We start from the raw sequence: 23,953 nt of genomic DNA, 5'->3' as shown, positions 1-23,953 counted from the left end.
TATGGGAATTCCATAAGGAATACAATGGGTGTGTATTCAATTTCATTCACAAATACTTAAAATGCCCAGCCCTGGGGATACAAAATGAAAAAGACAAAATCCACAGCAGATAAGACATACATAAATGGTCGATTTATAACTAGCAAGTAGATGGATCAACATAAATGAGACTGGGGCTGGGTGGGGAAGGCACATTATAGGATACACCTGACTTTTTAGAGTTTGACGTTCTAAATTAAAACTGTTTTCTGTTTAATGAAATCCTACTATATGCAAATAACATAATCTGATTTTTACTTTAGAAAGCCTGGTAAAGAGTTTTTAAATGACTAATAGACCAAAAAAAATTGTTAAGAAACTAAAGCAAAAATCTAAGAAGACAATGAAGAATTTGAATTGAAACAATAAGAAGAAGAGAAATGTTTAAGAAGTGTTAGGTATAATTCACATAGGAAATACACGAAAAAGAGAAGGTTTGGGTGAAGAAAATCATTACATTTTTAACTTGTAGATATCTCTATGTAGATTTCTAGAACACAGTTGGATAAATGGATTTGAAACTTAAAAATTGGTGCGACAGTATAAAAATGGTTTTAAAGCCATGAGAGGAACGCCAACAATTAAGTAGACTGCAAAGAAAAAAACTGGAAAAAAGACATACACAAAAAGAGATTAGAAAGCATGTTCAGAAAAACTAGGAGTGATATCTAGAAACCAAGAGAAAGAGCATTTCAAGAGGCTCAAAGGCATCTCTTGGTATAGAAAGATTAAAAGAAAAAAAGGATCCCCCGACAAGGGTACACTAGGCTTGGTGGTTCAAGGTGATGGTAGACCTTTGCCAGAACAGGTTTAGAAGTAGAAGCCTAACTGCACCAGGTTGAAGAGTAAATGCAAATGGAAGTCATGAACACAAGCAATGTGTACCACTCTTTTGAAAAACAGGGGATGGAAATTGGAAGAAGTAGAGGATTTGTTTTCTTTTTTGTTTTTTTAGATACAATATTACCACAAATTTTAAATAAAAATCCTTAATATTTTAACAATACTAAACATATAAAGAAAAATTACAGGTTAAAATGTTTCTTTAGATTATATAATTATACCAGAGTGTGAACACCTTTATTTTTAAAATCCATTAAACCTAATACTTTTTAATCTTTAACAGAGTTTACTTTGAGTATTAGCCAATATTCACTATTATTTCAAGAATGTCTTACAAATTATTTCTGAAAAATATTTCTAAAATTTAATGTATTCCAGTTCTACTTGAGAGCCAGTCTACATTATGAAAAGGAACCCTCACCAGAAACTGGTAAGAGGCTTATAAAAAGTTGTCAAAAAGCTCAAGTAGAAACAAAGGTATTTACAGAATTAGATTTCTGTACCTGATCGTAATTGCAAAACTAACTGCTGTGGTTGGATCTGAGTGATATCTTCTGGTTGGAGTTTCCCTGCTGTTCCTTTGCTACGGTTGGTTACATTTTTGTTTTTCTTTATATCTTTGGAACCTCTGGGATTTTCTATGTCATCTGGATGACAACCCTTCTTTTTTAAGGCTTCTAAATCATCACATCGTGCAGAAGTAGGCATTCCTTCTTGTAAAAATGTCTAAATGACATAAAACATACGTATAAATAGAAAGTATAATGGTCAAACCTTTTACATAATCATAATTACAAATACATAATTAAATTGCAAAAATTAAGCGACATATTGAATGTACTTAATTTCTGGTTTTTAAACAAAATATTTCCTTCATCTAAACCATAAGTGCTCTTGTTTATAAACAAAATATTTTCCTTGAAAGTAATACTTTTTTACTAATATATTACTAGTAATTTATTATTTTAATAATACTCAGAACTGATCTAAGTGTACATTTTAACTGTCCCACTTTCAAATTCAGAGTATCTAACAAAAATTTCTTCAGTAAAATCACTTATTCGGCATGGCTAACAGCCACTAATAATGTATATACAACCAAATACCAAATATTTTTTCCTAAGAAAAATCCTTAGAAGCCTCTCATACTATGTAGCATCCTCCATCACAGTATCTCGAACTCAATGTTTACAGAAAACATGTTATCTTGAAAGCATCTTGATTAATAATGTTATTTTGAAAATGAAGACTAAGAAATTTAGCACAGATTTGGTATTCCTAGAAGGTTGAAAATTTTTCAAGTATTGGCTATTATTCTAAAAAACACTTTTAAAATTTATTTTAAAAACAACACAGTAAGTGATTATATGACAAAGGTTATAAATATCAAAATGTGTTATACCTCAGCCCTGGCTGGTTTGGCTCAGCGGTTAAGAGCATCGGCCTGCAGTCCAGAGACCGGGGTTTGGTTCCCGCTAAGGGCACATACCTCGGTTGCAGTTTGTCCCTGGCCCTGGTTGGGTCGTGTGGGTGGCGACCACTCGACGTGTTCCTTTCATGTCGATGTTTCTCTCTCTCTCTCTCTCTCTCTCTCTCTCTCTCCTCTCTCCTCTCTCTCTCTCTCTCTCTCTCTCTCTCTCTCTCTCTCTCTCCTCCCACTCTATCTGAACAAAAAATGAAAAAATGTCCTTGGGTGAGGATCAAAAACAAAAGTTATACCTCAAACAACTTAGATGGAAATAAAAATTTGATCAGATGACCAAAGAAGTACCTTTGTAAAACAAAAACACTGCTTTTGAGATGTATAGCCCTGCCTGGTTTGGCTCAGTAGTTAAAACATCAGCCTGCAGCCCACAGACCAAAGCCATGGATTCAATTCTGGTCAAGGGCACATACCTCAGTTGCAGTTTGGTCCCCGACGCTGGTTGTCTCTCTCACATCAATCTTTCTTTCTCCCCCCACCCCAACCACCCATCTGAAGATAAATGGGAAAATATCCTCAAGTAAGTTTTTCATGAAATGTGAGTGGTAGAAGAAAACAATGACAGTGTATATGTGTGTGTGTGTGCATCGTTTAAAAATGTGTACATATAACTAAATTATTATAGTAGATATTTAACATATATCCCTAAAAATTTTATATCTAATAGGCAAAAAATATTTTTAATCTTAACATAGGGAAAATGAAAAAATGCCTTTCATTTCGGGTCACTTATATTCACTTTTATATAGTATTTTATTATCTACTAATTTTATGGTGCTGTATATAATAAGTGAGAACACTTAAATACAAAAAATACACAATAGTTTCGATCAGTTTTAAAGGGAAATATAACCCTAAATAAGAACATTTATGTAGTTAGAGAAACAATTGGAAAGACATGCCATGGATCAGATGGTTCAAAGCTGCATTGCTTTTATGTATTATCAAACCTAAGTTACTATAGAAGCACAAAAAATACTACCTAGTACATTATTACTTTCCTAATATTAGTCAAACCAGAAAACTTTAAAATCATAACATGTAAATAAAATGTCACTAAATATATCCCAATAGTCTTTAATAATTTAAGAATTATGCCACAAAGATCAAAGGCTAAACTATTTAAATAGTTTGCATAGGAGAACTCTCAATTCCAGATAAACTATAACTCTACTAAAATGGATATTGTTGATGATAGCAGCTACCACTCATTTTGAACCTTCTAAGTGAAACAGCATCAAGGTCAATCAATTTGAATTCTCAATTTGGACCATTCATACTTCAAGTGCTCAAGTCAAATGTGCCCAGAGGCTACTGTGTTGAGCAGCACAACTCTAGACTATCACACAATATTGTACAGAGTTGACACCTATTTAACAAACACCGATTTAAGTGAAAATTCTTATCTAGCTCTTCCCAAGGATACAGTTTTGTGCAACACTAAATGACTAAAGAATAAATGGAAATAACTTATACAATCTTACGTACTGAATTTGTACACCATCCACAATTTGGCCCAGCTTGTATACATTCTCCACATGATTTGGCATTTGCTTTTAAACATCTATTTTCATCTGTCAGGAAAAAAAGAATAGATCACTTTACTTGACATTTCAAGAAGGAAAGTAGTAAAGAATTTGGATCACATGGACAAATAATGCAATATATATGAACGTTAAATATGAATACTATGATCCAGACCTGCCCAAAAGAGGCCCCAAAAGAGAAGTGACTCTGGATCACCTTGACACAGAGCTATAAAAAGATTGTTATCTTTCTTGTCTTCTATAGCAAAAAGTACTGGTCAATCTACACGTACATTTATCTTTTTTGTCAAAGGCATAATTTCAGATCTATCATGTTGGATGGTAATAACTGTCAGTTTTCTTACAAATGGGCAAAGTATTATTTCTTTCCACTTAAGTCATACTACCACAACTATACTCCATAAGCATCTTGAGCAGTTTGTCCTTCATTTTTAATGTTAAATATTTGAAAAGTTCATTACTCATCCAAGCCACAAACCCATGATTTTTCAGGCTCTGTGTTCAAAGCATGTCTTACATTTCTTTGAACCTACCTAAGTATCAGCATGCCTTTCATGCTGTGAGCGCTGTTATGGACTGTCTCCAATGTGTCTTTTCTGATTATGCTCATTATAAAAAATTTGAGAAATATATAAAAACAAAGAAAAGGCTAAAAATAACCCACAATCTGCTCATAAGAGATAACTATTATTAACAATTTGTGTATTTCTTTACAGTCTTTTTTTATATATATATAGATAAAGGAATATAGCAAGGAAGCAAGAATATACAGACATTATTTAAATGAAATTGAGGATATACATTTTATATACTACTTTTTATAGTTTACCCTAAGTATTTCATTATAAATTCTTCAAAACTATGACTTTTAATAATTGCATATTTCATTATATCATCCCCTATTGAGTGTTGAACAAACTTGTGTTCAATTGCATGTGTGCACATTTCACACATGCTTGTACACATGCACACATGAACCCCTGAAACACATAGATACACATACACACACAGATGCACCTACTCACATGACCATTCTTATAATGTAAAACTCTATTTCCTTATCAATGATTTTTTAAAAAAATACTGAGTTGAAGAATATTAATGTTTTTAAAATTATAATACACACTAATTTCTATCCAGAATTAATATTCCCACAAGCAATATATAAAAAACATTTCAACACACCTTAAAAGTACTTTAATTATAATAAAGTACTTTTTTAATATAATTATTTTTACTCATTTAACAGGTATATATTAAAATATCAATTCAATTGTCAGTTGTTTAAAGTTTCATTTTCTTCATATTTCTACTGACCATATCTTTTGTAAATTTTACGCTTTGTTTTCTGCAAATTTTTCTATTATGTTCATCTGTTTTTATTGGCTCTCTACACATAAGAAAATTAAACCCTTGTTTAGTTTTTTATTGTTGATGGTGTTTTGACATATAGATATTCGGAGATTTTTATGTTGTTGGTTTAATACAATTCAAATTTATCAATATTTCCCTTATGACTTTTTTTCTTCATTTTTCTGTGTCATATGTCCTTCCTCTCCTGGGATCAAATCATTATTCTATGCAGTGCATTTTTTAAGATTTGGAGAATAGAACTGGACATTCTATTACTTCAGATGTGGATGCATCATAGTTATAAGAGGGTTAAAAACATTTTTTTCTGCTTTATTTTTCATTCCTCTTCTAATGATGTCAACATTTTGCAGGATTTTTTTTATTAAAGAACAGAAACATCTTCTAGAAAGTCAACTGTTCCTGGTTTCATACTTTTAGATAGTAATGGATAGTTCATAATCCACCATTCTACACTTTTACTTTCTTTTCTTCTAAATATATTACATGCCTTTGCTTTTTCTATGCTCAAGGTCTTTCTGTAGGGTATTCTATCTTATCATTTTAGCATTTCATTGGCTGACCTACCTATCATCATCCTGGATGGTAGAGGTGGGGGGCGCCTTGCAGGCCATTATAAGGACCTTGCCGTTTACTCTGAGTGAGATTATTGCAGGGCTTTCAGATGGAATAGCATGATCTGATTTATCTGACTTAGGTTTTCCCCAGAATCTAACTGGTCAAAAAGTGATACAAAATTTTGAAATGATAAGACAAATACCTGTTTGGCCAAACACATAGCAAACTGAACTGATCAGTCCAATCCAGAAAATCAGTTGTAAATTCATCTGAAATATAAAATGTACATTATATTTAAAAAATAAAATAAAATACATTAAACATAAAACATTTCTACCCATCTTATCTTCTATTGACTTTATAAACATAATACCTCTCAAACTATGTTTTCTATAAACTTTCTCCAAACCCCTATCATTCACCTTTCCTCCCCAAGTACCTCATCTTTCACCTACATTAACTAAAATAAGTTTCATACCAGATCTCCAGAATCCATTCTTGCTTTTGTCCAAACAAATATATTGTAATATTTAATTAACAGTGCTTCAAAAACGAGTAATAGTGTCAAGTATTCCCTAACACAATAAAAGCTATTAAGTCTTTGTCCCATGAAATATCTATCTCCATTATTGCTTATGGCTCCTAGGGGGCCAAACAGGCATATCCAGGTGCCTCAGTTACGTCAATACTAAATGTTAGTTTGAGTGAACTTGTCAAAATCCTGATTGCAACATCCTCTCACAATTTTTCAATAGTTTTTATTTTTCCTCAGGCTAAGACTAATATCCTGCACAAAGCCCTGACTCAATTTTTGAGTTTGATCTTTTATAACTCTTTCTGTTTTTTAAGAAAATCAAGTTCTATGTATGGAATTAATAGAATATTCAGTTTAATTAAATTGAATATTCTATTAATTCCCTACAATGTCTAGATCTACAAACTAGACCCAAAAAAGATGGGGGGTGGGGGAGTAAAAAAAACCTAAAAGAGGCTTGAGTAAGTCTTCCAGAATCTTTAAAGAAAAATTATTATGCACATATATCTGCCCTTCCCAAATATAAAACAAAAACAAATACAGATTTTTAAATAAGGAGAGCTTTACTAGTTATCAAATAAATAGAAATAAAAGCAATATAAGGTAAATTAGCAAACAAAAAGTGTGTGTGTATGTGTGTTTTAAACCAAACCAAACTTACTGCAGAAAGCTGAAAGAAACCAGATATGGCTCTGTAAACTAGTATAATTGGGGCGGGGGGGGGGAGGTAATTTAACAACCTATATCAAAAACCATAAAAAAATGTTTCTACCCTCTCACTTAGCAATCTAGCTACTGGGATTTAATCCTAAGGAAATAATTACAAATATAAAATGTGATACACAGTAGAGTACAGGGGTGGGCAAAAGTAGGTTGTCAGTTGTTTGTATGAAAAATAATGTAGTAACTAATAAATAATAATGCAAGAATAAGCTCTGTGCCTTGCTGGTGTGGCTCAGTGGTTGAGCATCAACCTATGCACCAAGAGGTCACTGGTTCGATTCCCGGTCAGGGCACATATCCAGGTTGTGAGCTAAATCCTCCATGGGGAGCATGCAGGAGGCGGCCAATCAGCATTCTCTCTCATCAATGTTCCTCTCTCTCTCCCTCCCTCTTTCTCTAAAATCAATAAAAAAGATTAAAAAAAAAAAGAATAAACCCTGTGTTTCCATACTCACAACTGTAAACCTACTTTTACCTTACTCTGTATATTTACAATAGGTAAATGTGCAAACATCTTCTACCTAAAAATAGGGAAATGGCTAACACCACCAACTTAATGGACCAATTAGAGTCATAAAAATATAAAATGAAGTGACATCAAAATGTTTATAAAATAATTTTGGATCCAAGGTACACATTAAGATGACATGTATGCAAAAATAACAGTATATAAAGAAACCAAAGAGATCTGGAGATGACAAAAAGTTTCAAGCATAACCCTAGACAGTTTGGCTCAGCTGGTAGAGCATCGGCCCGAGGACCAGAGTCACGGGTTCAACTCTGGTCAAGGGCACGTACCTCAGTTGCGGTTCGTCCCCAGCCCTAGTCGGGGTCGTGAGGAAGGCAACCAGTCAAAGTCAATGTGTCGCTCTCACATGGATGTTTCTCTCTTTCTCTCCCTCCCTCTCTCCCACTCTATCCGAGATAAATAGAAAAATATCCTTGGGTGAGGATTAAAAAAAAAAAAAAAAATTATAAGCATAATATAGACAATAGGTTTGTTTGTTTTTAAACTGTTATAGCAAAAATAAATAAATAAACTGTTATAGCCTTTTCTTCTTTTTGCTTTTTTAATAAAAACAATTATGTAAGGGTAACTGTGTGGAACTGTTCACTTGGTAAATTTCCTTAATTTAGGAGACATATTTTCTTTTAAAAACTTCCATCTTCAAGAGCTTACATTCCAGGATACAATTCCCATAGCTCCCAGACAGTGCTTCAAAGTTGTCTCAGAGCACCTCGAATTTCCTCTGCTGTTAAATACCATTCCCCTTTTCTTTGGTGGCTTCCCAGAGAAAAGTGATAATAATGTGTACAGTCATCTACTTTATAACTGTGCTCAGACCAGCCAAGTTCTGTTATGCCAGGAGCTTATAGTTTTGCTTATTATATATAACTGCAACTGCATCCAAAAGACAAAGAAAGCGCTCACAGAAGTGTGAAATGCTTAACTAACAGTTCACCTTTTAAGGCCTGCCTAAAAGACATAATATGTAATATTTACACGTGGACTACAATTCTAAGCAACTCAAATGTTATCAATTCCAAAGCTGTGACTAAAAGGACCTGGAACATTAAGACTCCCAAAGAAATGCAAGACTGAGACAAATGGAGCATCAAGGGTAGTTTCTGCACAAAGGCCATGTATGGACCAATATGTGTTTCTTAGGGATACTTCTCGGGCTATTTCAAGGACCATTAGGCTACCTTCAGAAACCTCTTAAAATATTACTCAACTGAGAGAATCACCAACCAATAAGATAAAGTTATTAGGTAACAGAAAATGTTTCCTAACATTCTTAGGTTATATACTTTTAAAATATTACTTTAAATGCCACTGTCCTTCTATAAACCTTGACAAGCCAAAGATCAGCCTTCTGAAACCCTCAGGCCTCTGGAAGAGCGCCAAACCCAGAAGCAGTCAAATCAAGGCTTTAGTGTTGAAGCACAGCTGGGAGAACAAGGACAAAAGCCAGGAACAGCTCAAGGACAGATGTCAGCTCTCCTGTGACTGGTCAGTGTACTGGCAAAAACAGAGGCCCAGTCACTGGCTGGTGATGTTGTAAAAGGCCAGGCTTTCTGTGTCAGAAAAACAGAAGCCACGGGAGATAGAAGAAAGCAATTAAGAATAAAGAGGAACTATGAGGACAACAAGGTTTAGAAGATAGCATGGTTAGAAGTGGCCACCAAGAAAGTCAGCAGCAGGAAGCTGGATAGCGAAGAGAAAATAGCAGAGAAGACTGAACAGCCTCCCCACCCAATCCTGACAGTCCTTAAAGGTTCTGGATACTTTCTGCACCTAAGAAGGACATACCAAGAGCTTCCTGTATTTCAGACCTCCTAAGACAGCACTTCTCAAAGTGTGGTCTAGGGAAATTGACTGCATCAGATTTACCTGGGTACTACCCCATGCCTAAAAACCATGATCTTGGGAGCTAGGGCCTATACTGTACTTCCGGGAATTCTTACACTGAGAAAAGGTGCCCTACGTAGTTACCTACCAAGAACATTCCACATAGAACAGTCTTCATTAGGGGCTAACAGGGAGAGATGCCTTCAGGTATTGTCCAGATCCTATCTTTTATATCCTCTTCGTAATCAAAGGTCTAGAAATAGTTGTCAACAGTGACCTCCATTTCATACCCTCCTACTCCCTCTGCTACAATTGGTGTCCATTTGCTACCATGCATGTACAACTGCTCTTGCAGAAGAAAACTTTCCAGGCCTTATCTTACTTACCTTATTCTCTACATTCATTCATTTAAAAATTTCTTGACTACCTACAACATGTACTTGAGGAGATACAGCAGTTTACCACCCACAATAAGTACACAACATTTAATACATTTCACCAGTTTCTTTTTTTTTCAATCCTCACCCGGGAACATTTTTGCATTTATCTTCAGATAGAGCAAGAGAGAGAGAGGGAGGAAGAGACAAAGAGAAACATTGATGTAAGAGAGACACATCAAGGGGTTGCCACCCAAATGACCCCAACCGGGGCCAGGGACAAACTGCAACTGTGGTACGTGCCCTTAGCGGAAACCGAACCCAAGGCTCTCTAGTCCGAGGGCTGACGCTCTAACCACTGAGCAAAACTAGCCAGGGCACCACTGTTTCTTTTTTTTTTTTTTTTGGTAGGCCCCTAGCGGTAACTGAACCCGGGACTCTAGAGTCCGCCGACCAATGCTCCAACCGCTGAGCCAATCTGGCCAGGGCTGTTTCTTAAAACACTCTATTCCCCTGGACTACTGGTTTCTCTGAAAGTTCTTCCTCAGACAACTAAGTCAGATTTTATACCCTATATGGAGATACAAAGGTCACTATCTCAAGTAATTTTCAGTTCAAAGACAAAAATTCAAATAATTAGAACCTGATGTGATGGTTTCTATAATGAAGATAAAAACAAACTGCACTGAGGACCCAAATTCTGCCTTGGTAAGTTCAGAGGCTTCATGGAAATGGGAGTGTTTCAGCCAGAATTGTAGACATACTGGAATGGGTTGGCATATGACGAAAAATCTTCCAGGCAAAACGTTTGCACATGCAAAGCCATGGAGTTCTGAGGAAAATTGTAATTATTTATTTTCAATCTTATTTCCAAACATGTATGCTTGGATGACTATCCACCACCTTCCAAATGGAACTGTCTCACTCTATCTTTAGAGAAAAAAGACTAGAAAAAAGTGCATTTATATGTTATTTGTAGTTAAATCTGGTCAGTGAGATGAATGATTATTTTATCCTTGTAATTTTCTACAATAAATATCAATTTTGTTAAAATCTTAAAATATCATAAAAGTGCTTAACTATTTCTGAGATTTAAATTTAAGTGGGAAATAACAGAAACTAAGACCAGTAAGGCAGGAGGAGTTGGGTTACAGAGAGCCTTCAAAGCCATGCTAAAAGAGGTTAGATTCTATTCTATATATAGTAGGAAAATTGAAAAAATCGGGATGGGTAGTGACCTAACAATACATACACAAGAGAAAATTAGTGAGGTAGAGGATGAATGGTAAGAGAAGAGCCACAAGACAAGTACAAAATTTACTGCCAAGGTTCAAGTAAGAGGTGATAAATGTCTGAATTCAGATAGCAAATGGGCAAGAAAACAAATGGAGTAATTAGGAGGTAGTAACAATAGGATCTGATGGTCGTTAGATAAGGGTGAGAGAGAAAAAGGAATCATCACTTTCAAATAAAGAAGACTGAATAAGAGTGAAGTTAGGGGAGAAAATAATAACTTATGTTTTAAAAATTTAGATTGTGAAATGCCTTTAAATCTAAGGAAGACACTGACTGGTAAGTTAAGAAACAGGGTTCTGGATCTCAGGAGATACACATAGGGGCTAGAGATGCATACCCAAGCCACTTATCAATTATGTTAATATCTTAAAATATCATAAAAGTACTTAACTATTTCTGAGATTTAATTTTAAGTGGGAAATAACAGAAACTAAGACCAGTAAGTGGCAATTGAAATTAGGAAAATGAATGAAATTGTGAAGAATTCTTAGGAAGAGAGAAGAGCTGAGGGCAGACTTGAAAAGGTGAAGATACAGAAAAGAGAGTAAAGTAACAAAAAAATAAATAAAAATTCATAAAAAAAAAAAAAAAGAGAGTAAAAATTTTTGAGGAAGCCAGACCTCCTTGGAGTAAAGAGGGATGGCTCAGAGCACAACAGGGAATGTTACCCTACAGAGAAGTACAGCATATTTTCTCTAAGGCAGGGCAAGGGTATGAAACTATGAAACAGAGCATTCAGGCATAACAGCCTATGGTTTTTCTGAAATAGGAATAAGGACTACCCTGTTGAAAAAAGAGATGGGGCTGGGGAAGGTGCAATAGGATTATAGAGCAATGCTCAAGGGCCAGCAAGTAATGACATCCTAATTTATAAAGGCACAACTGTAACACTTATTTCACTTGAAACTACCTGTTAATATCTGTTCTCCCTGATGGGTTCTAGGCTCCAAGAAGACAGGGACTTGATGGGTCTTTATTGGTACAAAGTCAATGCTCAAATATTGTATGACATTTTCCTCTGACATTACTCAGAGGAAAGAAGAGTTTCTCAGATTAGTGAATGTGCAGATCCTCTTGTAATATAAAACAGTTACTGTGGATACCCCAGTGATAACAATTTTCAACTTACTACACTATGAACCAAATTAATTTACAAATAGAAACACAGGCACTGAAATAATAATTACTCAGTATAATCCAGATGTTGATTGTTTATTACTATAATTACTAGCACAAATGCACAAAATTATTTTTTAAAATCTTACAGAAATGCTCAAATCACTAAGACCATCTCCCATGGGTTCTCAGATGCCAATCTGAAATCACTGCATTAATCCATTGGTTTTATAGAATAAGTGCAGATGGGGTGGGGGTGCACCAAGATGTGGGGCTGACAAAAAGTTAACAAGGAAGAGGACAAAGTCAATGGACTAGAGACTACACCAGGCAGGTGGGAGAAAAGGGGCTCACATAAACACAGGAGAGAAAAGAGGTGGGAAGTAAGCCACAGTGTTTAAAAGTCACAGACAGGCAGTCTTGGGTAACAAGAAGCTATGGGAACTTGTTTTAGCTGGGATTCTTCCCCCAAGAGAAGCCTGAGATAAGAACAGAAGTCCAGACAAGCAGTATACTCAGAAGATAAACCTAGGAGAGAGGTACTGAAGAGAGTGAACCAAGAAAAAGAGAAAAGCCAATCCCAGGATACCTGACTTACTATAGTAGGTGCCTGGGGGCTTGATCTTGCTGGGGAAGTTTTGAGACATATATAAAAAGCCTTTCCACAGGAGGGTAGATGTGTAGAAGTGCATTTTATCAACTCTAGTCCCCACTGGTAAATTTGTCCCAAGGGACATTAACTCTCCCATACTTCCAAGAGCTGCAGTGCATTTGCCCAGAAGGCTGCTACAGAAGGCCACAAGAGACCTTGCTAGAGAAGCCTCGGGCATTGAAATAATAATGTAGGCACTTGAGTCTAGATGCAGTCAGCCAGTAGTGAGTGACATAACTGTTCCCAGCAGCAGTGGCTAGAATCAGAGGGGAGGCCAAGAGGATGAGAGAAGAACAGATTAGGTTTCTAATACAGTACTCAAAGGCCACTGGAGTTGAAAGGGTCAAGAAAACTACTGGGGAGGGGGCTGGAAGTTGGGAAGGGGGTTATGAGGGAGAGGAGGGATACCTGTAATACTTTCAATAATAAAGATAAATTTTTAAAAAAGAAAAGGAAACTGCTAGACCAGAGTGTAAGATGTATCATCTGTATAAACTCTTGAGGCCCCCTAATGATGAGAACTGGGGAGCTAATTTAAACCAGACAATTCACATATAGACACATAGACATACATTAAAACAAATATAAACAATCTTTGCATAAAATATTTAGTATTTAAGCCCAGCCGGTGTGGCTCACTGATTGAGGGTCGACCCATGTACCTAGAGGTCACCGGTTCAAAATTCCTGCTCAGGGCACATGCCCAGGTTGTGGGCCAAATCCCCAGTGGGAGCATGCAGGAGGCGGCCAGTTGATGTTTCTAGCTCTCTCTCCCTCTCACTTCCTCTCTCTAAAATCGATAAAGAAAAAATTTTTTTTAAAATATTTAGTATTTAAGATATAAGTAGCTCTTACCCATCTACTATAGATGTGTGTGGTTGACTTGTCTTATGAATTGTCATCTGGAAATTATGTCTTTGTGTCCCCTTTATGTAGCACAGTATCTTAATATTTAATAAATGGAAAAACTATAAAGATAACTGGAGATATTCTGAAGGTATCAAAAAAATAAAAAAACCCAGTAAGCTTAACAAGGGCAAGCAATGTGTTGTGCCCACCACTGTCATGGCACAGAATTGAGAGTATAGACCAGCAATTTCAACCGGTGTGCCACAAGAAATTTTAAAATATGCAACATCTGACTATTTAGTCAGGAGCACCGACCTCTTTTCTCTTAGATTGTCAAATTTAATTTTTTCTTTATCCTTTCCTGAGGACATTTTTGAATCTATCTTCAGATAGAGTGGAAGGGAGAGGGAGAAAAGAGAGAGAGAGAAACATCAATGAGAGAGAGACACATCCAGTGGTTGCCACCCACACGACCCAAACAGGGCCGGGGACAAACTCCAACCAAGGTATGTGCCCTTAGCGGGAACCAAACCAGGGACTCTCTGGTCCTCGGGCTGATGCTCTAACCACTGAGCCCCAGCCAGGGCAGAATATCAAATTAAAAAAAAAAAATGACAGCAGGCTATACACAACAATAGCCATCCAGTGTGAATGAATCAAAATTATACCTATTTTTTTTTGGTCAGACTGGCAAACAGTACATTTTTTGGTGTGCCGCAGCATATTAGTTAATTAGTTTATGTGTGCCATGAGACGAAAAACACTGTATATGTCACTGGTGTATACCATGGAGCCAAATGACTGACTTCAAATCTCTAATCAATGACTAACTAGGTAGGTGACGAATACTGGCAAATGATTTAATCTGTGCTCATTTTCCTCTGGAGACAACAGTTCTTATATTATAGGGTTATGTGAAGTTTAATCAAAATGATAAATTTAAAACAACTTCTGGCACATTGTAAGCACTGCTTCTTATCATTATTAATACACATTATAGCTGAAGCTCAACAACTTAACTGAATAAAAAAGTAACTATGTTTAAATGTTTAGCTTTTTTCCAATCATAATTATAACCAGAAAACTTTGCATTGATCTATGTTAAGGGAAACACAAAATACGAAAGAAAGGATAAAGTATAAGGGTTAGAAATAACACAACTGCAAACAATGTTTACTATTAACACTCATATAGTTGGGGGTGAATTTGATACAATATCACAACCTTATTATACTGCATAATAATGTTTAATCAGATGCCAATCATTACATTAATTAGATACTAATGATCATATTAACAAGTATAATTAGATACTTATTTTAGGGTCCACACCTAAGTAGAATTACCCCTCCCCCCCTTTCCTTGTGGTAATCACCATACTGTTGTCTGTGTCTATGAGGTTTTTTTCTTGCTTAATCCCTTCACCTTTTTCTCCCAGGCCCTCCAAACACCTCCCCTCTGATAGCTGCCAGGTCTGTTCTCTATCTATACAGAGTCTGTTTCTATTTTATTAGTTTATTTTGTTCATCAGATTCCACATATTAGATGCAACTGTTAATTTCCCTTATTTTACCTCTCTCCTAGTAATCTACTGTTACATAACAAACTGTCTCCAAATTTAGCAGCTTAAAACAACATCTGGTATATCCTGTAGTTTCTGAGACTGAGGAATCTAGGAGTATCTTAGCTGGCGGTTCTGGGCCAAGATCTCTTCTAGTTTGCAGTCAAGCCATCATTTGGGGCTGTTGTCATCTGAAGGTCTGACTGGGGCTGGAGAGTCTGCGTTCATCTCACTTGACCACACACAGAAAACAATGAAATTGAAGAGTATAAATAGAAGGAACTCTCAGAAATCCTACTGATCTCTATCTACACCATCAAATGTGAGGGTGAGAGCTGGGATGAATTCATCCAGGATAACATCAGCCTGAGACTACTGCGCTCCAACAACAAAGGTTTGGTGGCTCTAAAGCCATAGGTTCCCAAAACAATGTGAAATCTAACAGCACCACGTATTTTAAGAAAGTTATGGAATAACAGACAGAAGACAAAATACCCATCTTTTCCAGGAAAAGGAGCATCCCAACACCAAGTCCATAAGTGCAAGGGAAAGATAAAGAATGGATATACTGCCCTGGCCGGTTTGGCTCAGCGGTTGGAGCGTCGGCCTGCGGTACAGAGAGACCCGGGTTCGGTTCCCGCTAAGGGCACGTACCTCGGTTGCAGTTTGTCCCCGGTCCTGGTTGGGTCGTGCGGGTGGCAGCCACTCGATGTGTCCCTTCACATCGATGTTTCTCTCTCTCTCTCTTCCTCTCTCTCCCTCCCGCTCTATCGGAACAAAAAAAAATGGAAAAATGTCCTCGGGTGAGGATTAAAAAAAAAAAAAAGAATGGATATACTGCATACTGGCAAATAAAAAGCCTTGAAGATAAGTACACGGAAAGTGGGGGGAGGGAAGGGCATGAAACTTAACTAGGAAAAACTTCAACAGGACAAAATGTGAAATATCTTCTCTGAAAATAGAAGAAAATCTAGATGAATTCATTATGCTCTCCAAGGAATTCAGAAAATTTCAAGTAGATCTTATATGATCAAAAACAATAAGACCTTAGAGAGTGGGGGGGGGGATAAACCAAAGAACTTATATACATGTACGCATAACCAGTGGACATGAACAACGAAGCCGGGGACAGGGTGGTGGGGATGGGTAGGAGTCTGTCAATGGGGTAAAAAAGGAGAAACATCTGTAACAAAAAATAAATAAATAAAATAAAATATTAAAAAAAAAAACCCAAAACAATAAGACCACAAAACTGGAGGAAAAGTATACAGAGCTAAGGAAATTTCAACTCAAATCCTCTATAGAACTTACAAACACAGGTAAAACACAGGTAACAAACTCTACATGACAAGAACAGCAGGCTTAAGCCACAAAGAATTCAAAATAATACAATACAATTAGATATAATCACTGATGATCTAGTAAGCAGACAATTAGTATACGACCACCAATCAAAGAAAAAGGATAGCCTTATGTTAGGGGGAAAAAAGTATTAAATTTAAAAAATTGGTGAAGGGGCACAAAATAAACTCCAAGAATGCAGAAAGGCAGACTTGAAATACTTCAAACAAAGCTATAAGCCATTTTATTAAGTTCAGGGCTGATCGAAAATGAGCATGAAAAGTTGCCTGAATTTAATTCTTTCCAGCTTCTCCTTCCACTAAAAAGAAAGAATTACCAAGCAGTCCCTGTGATGGGAAAAGAAAAAGTTAGTAACCATTTCAGGAGGGAAATTTTACTTTGAAGCAAGTTTACAAAAATAATTGTGAATGAAACTAGCAAAAAAAGTTATCCATCCTGATTAGTGGTATCAGAAAGCACTTGAAAGCAAGACTTCTTCCACATAATCTCTCAATTAAGGAGAATTGTAAACTATGCTCCCAAATTGTATAATTTTATTTACCCTTTAGGTATAACACTCCAAAATTCTCACTTGATCAAAATATTATTAAATGTTGACCATATAATTTGTCACATCTCCTCTCTTGCCTTGTAGTGGAGTAGAACAAGCAATGCTGGGTACAATTTAAATGTATAATAAATGTTTTAAAACCTAACTAAACACAGAGAGAAATCACTTTCTCATTTTGGAAAGCACTAAGCTGGACATAATATGTACCTCAGAACTGTTGTAAGGATAAAATATGACCATGAATGTGAAAGTTCTTCGCAACAAATATCTTTACAGTGATGTTTAGATCAGCTTACTTGAGTACTAAAGTTTCTTCTTAGTTTCCTTCTCATTCACTGGTCATATAGGCTTTTGAACACAAAAACCTGAGTGACTACATAATAAATGGTTCTCAATCTTCTGAAATCCATACTTCTTTAAGAAGCACAAATCCATCACCTATTGTGTTTTTGGTTGTGTTTACCTAATATAACATAGCACCGAACGCAGTTTTTCAAACTACAACCTCTTCTTCTAATAATCAATATGACTCATCACCACACCTTTTAAAGAGACTAAAATCATATGAAATACACCATAAACTATAAAATATTGGAAAGCTAAAAATTTACTATTACTGCCTTGGCCGGTTTGGCTCAGTGGTTGGAGCATTGTTGGCCCACAGACCAGTGAGTTGCAGGTTCAATTTGGCGAGGGGCATGTGCCTCGGTTGCATTTGGTTCCTGGCCCTGGTCAGGGTAGTACAAGAGGCAGCTAGTTGATGTTTCTTTCTCTCTCTTTCTCTTTCTGCCCCCCACTCCCTCCCACTCTATCTGAAGATAAATAGAAGAAAAAAATTACTATTACTAATTTCTTAGAGTATGAAAGCTGTTATTTACATAAACATATACACTGACATGTGATTGACATACTTCAAGTAGTACATTCCTCAAAATTTTTCACATACTTTCCTCATCACTCCAATGAAAATACATTCCCTACAACAAAATTAAATACTAATTTTTCTTCTACCTTTCTGGTTTTATTTTGCCTTCATTGGTTCTTCATCAACCACAATAAGCAGAATTAACTACTCCTTTCATCATGGTCCCAAAACATCATCTTCATAGTGCCTAGCACAGTGAATGACAAACCTTTAGTGATGCTCAATAATAAAGTGTTGTTTTTAATACTATTATAAAACTTCTATTATAACTAATTGTATGTGTTTCTGTGAACCTCACCAGACTAAAACTGGAGGACAAGAATCCAGGTCTTCAATTTTTTCTTTTTCTTTTTGCATTCTAATCCTAGATTTATTCAACATAATCCTTTTACTCTATATAAGAAAGTATAAACACAATCTAAAATGCTACAAAGTTACAAAAAATTAATTTTAAAAGTAGTCAGGTCTTCAATTTTAAAAGTAGTTAAACAGTATTTGCAAAATCTGACTAGGTTCTGCTTTGTAACTACACTGTCCTTTGAATATGTCACCCATCTGTCATCCATATATTTGCTCATACCATTGCAAGCTCCTCTACAAAGCTTTCCAAAACCACTTACTCCAGTGCTGATCTTTTTCTCAAAATCTATTAGAAAATATTATTTTGTATGGTAAATTATGTAAAATATTCTTTAGTATTTGTTATGTTTCCCTAGACCAAACACAACTTACACCAACTCTACAATATACTCAACAGCAAAGTCCCTGCCAACTTCTTGCTCTACACCCACTCAGCACAGCATTTTTCAGGTAACTTGAATTCCATATACAGATAGATTAAAATGTAATGTACAACAGAGCCACATGCTGACAAAGAGCTAACAGTACTAGATCTGGTTGGTAAGCATTGGCAGGCTTTCTTTTCTTTTTTCTTTTTTTAATTGATGAGAGACAGACAGACACAGATACTGATGTAAGAAATCATGCAACTCGACAAGGGATGGAACCGAAACCTGGGTATGTGCTCTGACTAGGAATTAAACCTGCCACCTTTTGGTGTACGGGACAACACTCCAACTAACAGAGCCACACTGGTCAGGGTGGCACGCTTTCTTTAAACAATAATTTGGCACAGCACCTCCTACCCTCTAAGGTGATGATACAAGAAAATGGTTGTTCATGGGAGAAAGAGAAGAGCTGCACTCTGCAGTGCTCAGGTCAAGCAACAGCTACCCTTCAACTCACAGAATGAGGGAAAGATACAGACCACTTTCCGGCAGAAACCAAACCTTAAAAGGTGAAGTATTTCCACTAGGATCACAGAGAAAGTCAATGGCAGAGCTTGCACTGAAATCCATGTTTCCCCACTTGCAATCAAGCAACCTTTACTGCATCAAACAAATTCTCTAATTGTCTCAAAAGACTAGTAAGTCTGTCTTTACCTCATATACGCCAATCAAAGGGCAACCCCACAAATACCCAAGTAACTCACAAAGAAATTAGAAAGTGGGGAAAGGAAATGCTTTTCTAGACTCCTATGCATTTACCCAGACCTTGACTGCTAAGTGTTACAGGTTCTCCTTGGTCCCTTTCACTCTACATTTTCCTTTGGTATTTTCATCTGCAGCCTATTGCTTCATCTAGTAAATATAGCCTAAGAATTCCCAAATCTAAATATCACAACCAGACTTTTTTTTTTGACCTACCATTCTGTCCTCTAAACATCTCTACCTATGTCTGTCCCATGCTCACCTTAAAAACACTCAGCATTTATAAATTTATCACTTCCCCTCCCTGAGTCAACCAGCATCACCCCCTTGTGGCCACATTGCCTACCTTGGCAAATGGCACCATCTAATCAGAAACCTGTCACTGGGATTTCTCTCATCTCTCTTACCTCAGACACCAAGTTTTATCAATTCTCATTTGTAAATACAGTAGGACTCCCAACCAAATCATCTCCTACACATACCAATGATCTCCAAAGCTTTTGATCACATCTTTATTATTAAAAATATTTTGAACATACATGCACCCAAAATATATACCTATCTACTTATTAATTAACATACATGTATGCCTACAATAATATACTAAGATAGCATAAATCTTTATTTTTGAAGGTATTACAGATGTCTTCCACTAAAATATCATAAATATTAACAAAAATTTTCTCCCTACACTCCAGTGAGTCATTTTACACATCTTTGGTGTTTAGGAACCTACATTTTGAAAACTGTATAATGACACTGTCCTATAGCAAGAAAAAATAAATAAATAAATATATATATACACATATATAAATATATATATGTGTATATATATATATATAATCGCTACTTGAAGCAGTTCCTTTTTACACACACACACACTTCATGATGAGATGATATATCCATGTCTTGGCATATTGCTAAATATAGTTAACCTTATCGTCTAACGCCACAAACAAAAAATAAAGTAAAAGTAGTTGAATTCTAAAACCCCACATTTTATTATTCTATTAATAAAACTTAACTCTGTAAAAGTCTTAGAATTAGCCATCTTTAAAAAGATGAGAAATTTACCAAATACAATTTTGCTCCTTTTGCACACAGCTCCTAAAATAAATACTTTTTTTTTTTCACTTATCTACAGAAATATTCTAAGGCTGTTAATGTTCTGGGTTTTATGAACTGCACCTCCTTTAACCAAGATACATACTGTAATATTTTTCAATTTTCTACATCTATAGATACTATTACTGTTTCAGGACCCTTTACTCTTCCCTACCCTTATCCCTATCAACCCATTCTCCCTACCCCAATACTCCAGCCTCTGCAACAACACAAAAGACAAACAAAAATCCCACAATATATAACCAAAGTCAGAATAGATCTAGTAATACAAGAGATATTTACATATTTGTACAATATAATCCTCTAGGATTTTACCCACAACCTGACAGATCCTAACTTTCCAACAATAGTCCAGTTGAATCCCCTCAGATAAATTCAGCTTGCTACACATTCAGAAATTTACATTCTCAGAATTCAAAGTGTTGAAATTTTTAGCAGTTAGATGTTTAAGCTCATCATTCAAGCAGTATAGTTAAGAGTAAACCAGTGCACTTACAGGATATTAAAGAAAAATTTTCTTCGGATAGAATATTTACTACCCCCCATGCTGTCAGCCACAATTTTTTTGGCAATAAGCCAAACAATAAAGATATTAAGTGGCAAGCATTCCATGAAAACCAGCACCCTGTTAAGCTATTTAATTTTCATTTTATAATGTGACCAGATGTCCCTCCTCAGAGTCCCTTCTAGAGTTAAGAACTTACTGACACCAATATAGAACTACATTTTCATTCAGTGATGGTAAATGGGGGCAGATTTTAATTAGTGACCAGAAAACTAAGAAGAAAGCTTTTTAAAATTACTAAATCCAGTGATCTTCTGTATTATTGACTGTATATTTTTCATGAGCAGACAGCTGAGGGAGATTAGAAAACAATCTTGACGTACAACTTAACATTCTTTTTGAAAGACAACACTATATAAACTTAAAATTTTAGGTCTGTGAAGTTAACATAGATGACTTAAATTAGAGTTTATCTGCTTTCTATTTACAGAAGTAAAGTACTAACCACATCCCATCTTTTAAACTACCATTCTAATAATGTCTTCCATTTTATATTGAGTTTTATAAGTAAAATGACTTTGTCTTTAAAATCTGTTTTCTCTTTATCACTTCATCATCTTCAGTCACTCATTTAATATTGATCAATAAACCAAAATTATATGAAAATGCGAACATTACAGTGGGACTCTTAGATGAGTCCTTGTCCCCTCTGGACCTTGACATCCACAAATGTAGACTACGTAACTTCTAATAAAAATTCTGTAATCACAGTCAGTTCTACAATCTATTATAATGGCTGTATGTCGTTTAAGAAAGATATCTAATCAAAATTCATTTAGCATGTGATTTCTGTGCCATGAAAACAGTAAAAAACAACAACCCAGCAATTCTATACACCTAAATATCTATAAGGTATGCAGACGTGGTACCAGTGAAGTTATCAATTACATTCTGAGATTTTTAAAATCTTTTTAATATACCAAGAAGGGATGAAAAAGTCAACTTTTGAGCATCTACTCCAAGTGTTTAACATTTTATATCTGATTTTCACAACTATACCGTAACCTGTGACTCAAACATGGGCTTTGGCGCTAGACCCCATGGTCTGTCCACTCACCCGCTAAAATAACCACAGGCGAATTTCTTATGCTCCCAGTGCCTCCGTTTCTTCATTTGTAAAATGGGGGATAAAACAGGACTTACCTCATTAGATCGTGCCAGGATTAAACAACAAAATACATCTGAAGCGCACTGAGCTAAACATGGCCCTCACTGTCGTTATTACAATAAGGATTACTTTTATTATTAGTGTAGGTATTTTTGCTCCCTTTTTAGAGATGAGGAAATAGAAGCCGAAAGTGTCAGTTACCAGTGATCACACCAATTAGTGCTAGGTTTTGACTCAAAAGCACAAATTTGATAAAATAAAAACTACTTAGACATAATATAATTGCACTGTTTAAAACACCACGTATCATTATGAAGCATACGAAACGACACGTAGTACACGGGTCAGGATCGTGCCGGGCATTCAATTTCGCGGAGCCCCAGAGGAGCCCCCGGCGAGGACGCGCCTCGTCGGGCGTCTGCGGGCGCGGGCGCGGGCGCGGAGGCAGCCGACAGTCCGGGCAGATACGGTGAGAAAGGGAAAGCCGCTACGCCCCGCCGCGCCCGCGCCCGCCGCTCTCCCGGCCTCCCCCCGCCCGCCCAGCCCGCACGGGCCCGGCCCAGGCGGAGCGCTGCCACCAGCCTCCCACGGAGGAAGCATGAACAATTCCCCTATCGTGAAAGCTGATCACCGAACTCAACGCTGCGCAAAGGAAAAGCCGCCGACCGCAGACCGGGGCAAAGACGCTGTCCGGACGGGTCCAGGTCCCAGCAACTAAGCGGGTCCCAGAGCGGCCTCCACTCGCTTCCTCACCCGGACGCGCCCATTCGGCCGACAGGACTCGCTGGCCCTCGTTCACTGGAGCCCCGGCCACGCGTCAGGCCACGATCGCTGTGAGTGGCGGGTGTCAGAGTGGCCAGTGTGGCCTCCTGGCACTGCTCCGCAAGCAGCCCCAGCCCCGTTATGACAGGGCCCAGACCGGCCACTGTGCCCTCGGAAGGCGGGGGCTGGGGGCTCTGCATCCACGGGCGGCCGGCGCCGGGGCAGCGAGGGGCGGCGGGGAAAGTCCGAGAGGACGCCGGCGGCCCGCACTTCCGCTCCGGTCCCAGCAACCACCCCACCCCGCCGTCCCGCACAAGGTCCCTGCCGGGCCGCAGCAGGCCGCCCGAGATGTGGCCGCGCACGGCAGCCCGAGGCCGCCGCCCGCCCACCTCAGACCCCTACCTCTCCGGGCGGCGTCCGGCCCCGCGCAGTCGGCTCGGGCCTGCTCCTCCACCGCTCCGGCTCGGCCTCTCCCGCGGTCTGGCGCGGCCCTCAGTCTCCGGCGCGCCGGGCGGCGGCTCCTCCTTCTCCTCCGAGGCGGGAGGCAGGAGGCGGGGACTCGCGGTCAGGAGCCGCCTCCCGGCCAGAAAAGATCCCCTCGGCCGGCCTCCGCGGCGCGCCGTGCCCGCTGCTCCGCCGTCCTCTCCCTCCGGAAATGCATTCCTGCCGGGCCGCGTCAGCCGCACCCCAGGCGGGAGGAGGCGGGGGAGGAGGCGGCGGAAGCCGGAGGCCCGGGACAAAAGAGCTGCCTCGGTCGGGAGCG

At 37.6% G+C, this 23,953-nt stretch overlaps 1 protein-coding gene across 3 annotated transcripts in view; it reads right to left on the bottom strand.

The window, feature by feature from the left end:
- Positions 1-23,682, bottom strand: part of ITGB1 (integrin subunit beta 1) — a 56,343-nt gene extending 32,661 nt beyond the window's left edge. The window contains exons 1-4 of one of the 3 annotated variants that reach the window (XM_036260585.1): positions 23,593-23,682; positions 6,044-6,110; positions 3,854-3,939; positions 1,386-1,608 (exon numbers count right to left, since the gene is read on the bottom strand). In XM_036260585.1, the coding sequence (XP_036116478.1) occupies positions 1,386-1,608; positions 3,854-3,939; positions 6,044-6,110 (376 nt within the window). In that variant the 5' untranslated portion in view covers positions 23,593-23,682. Of the gene's footprint in view, positions 1-1,385; positions 1,609-3,853; positions 3,940-6,043; positions 6,111-22,463; positions 22,715-23,592 lie in introns of those variants that run through there. The other 2 variants (XM_036260594.1, XM_036260605.1) reach the window with 2 other exon arrangements.
- Positions 23,683-23,953: the final 271 nt, after the last annotated feature.

This window comes from Molossus molossus, unplaced genomic scaffold (assembly GCF_014108415.1).
Source record: "Molossus molossus isolate mMolMol1 unplaced genomic scaffold, mMolMol1.p scaffold_m16_p_1, whole genome shotgun sequence".
Taxonomy (NCBI): domain Eukaryota; kingdom Metazoa; phylum Chordata; class Mammalia; order Chiroptera; family Molossidae; genus Molossus; species Molossus molossus.
This window is presented reverse-complemented; position numbering and strand designations above follow the sequence as displayed.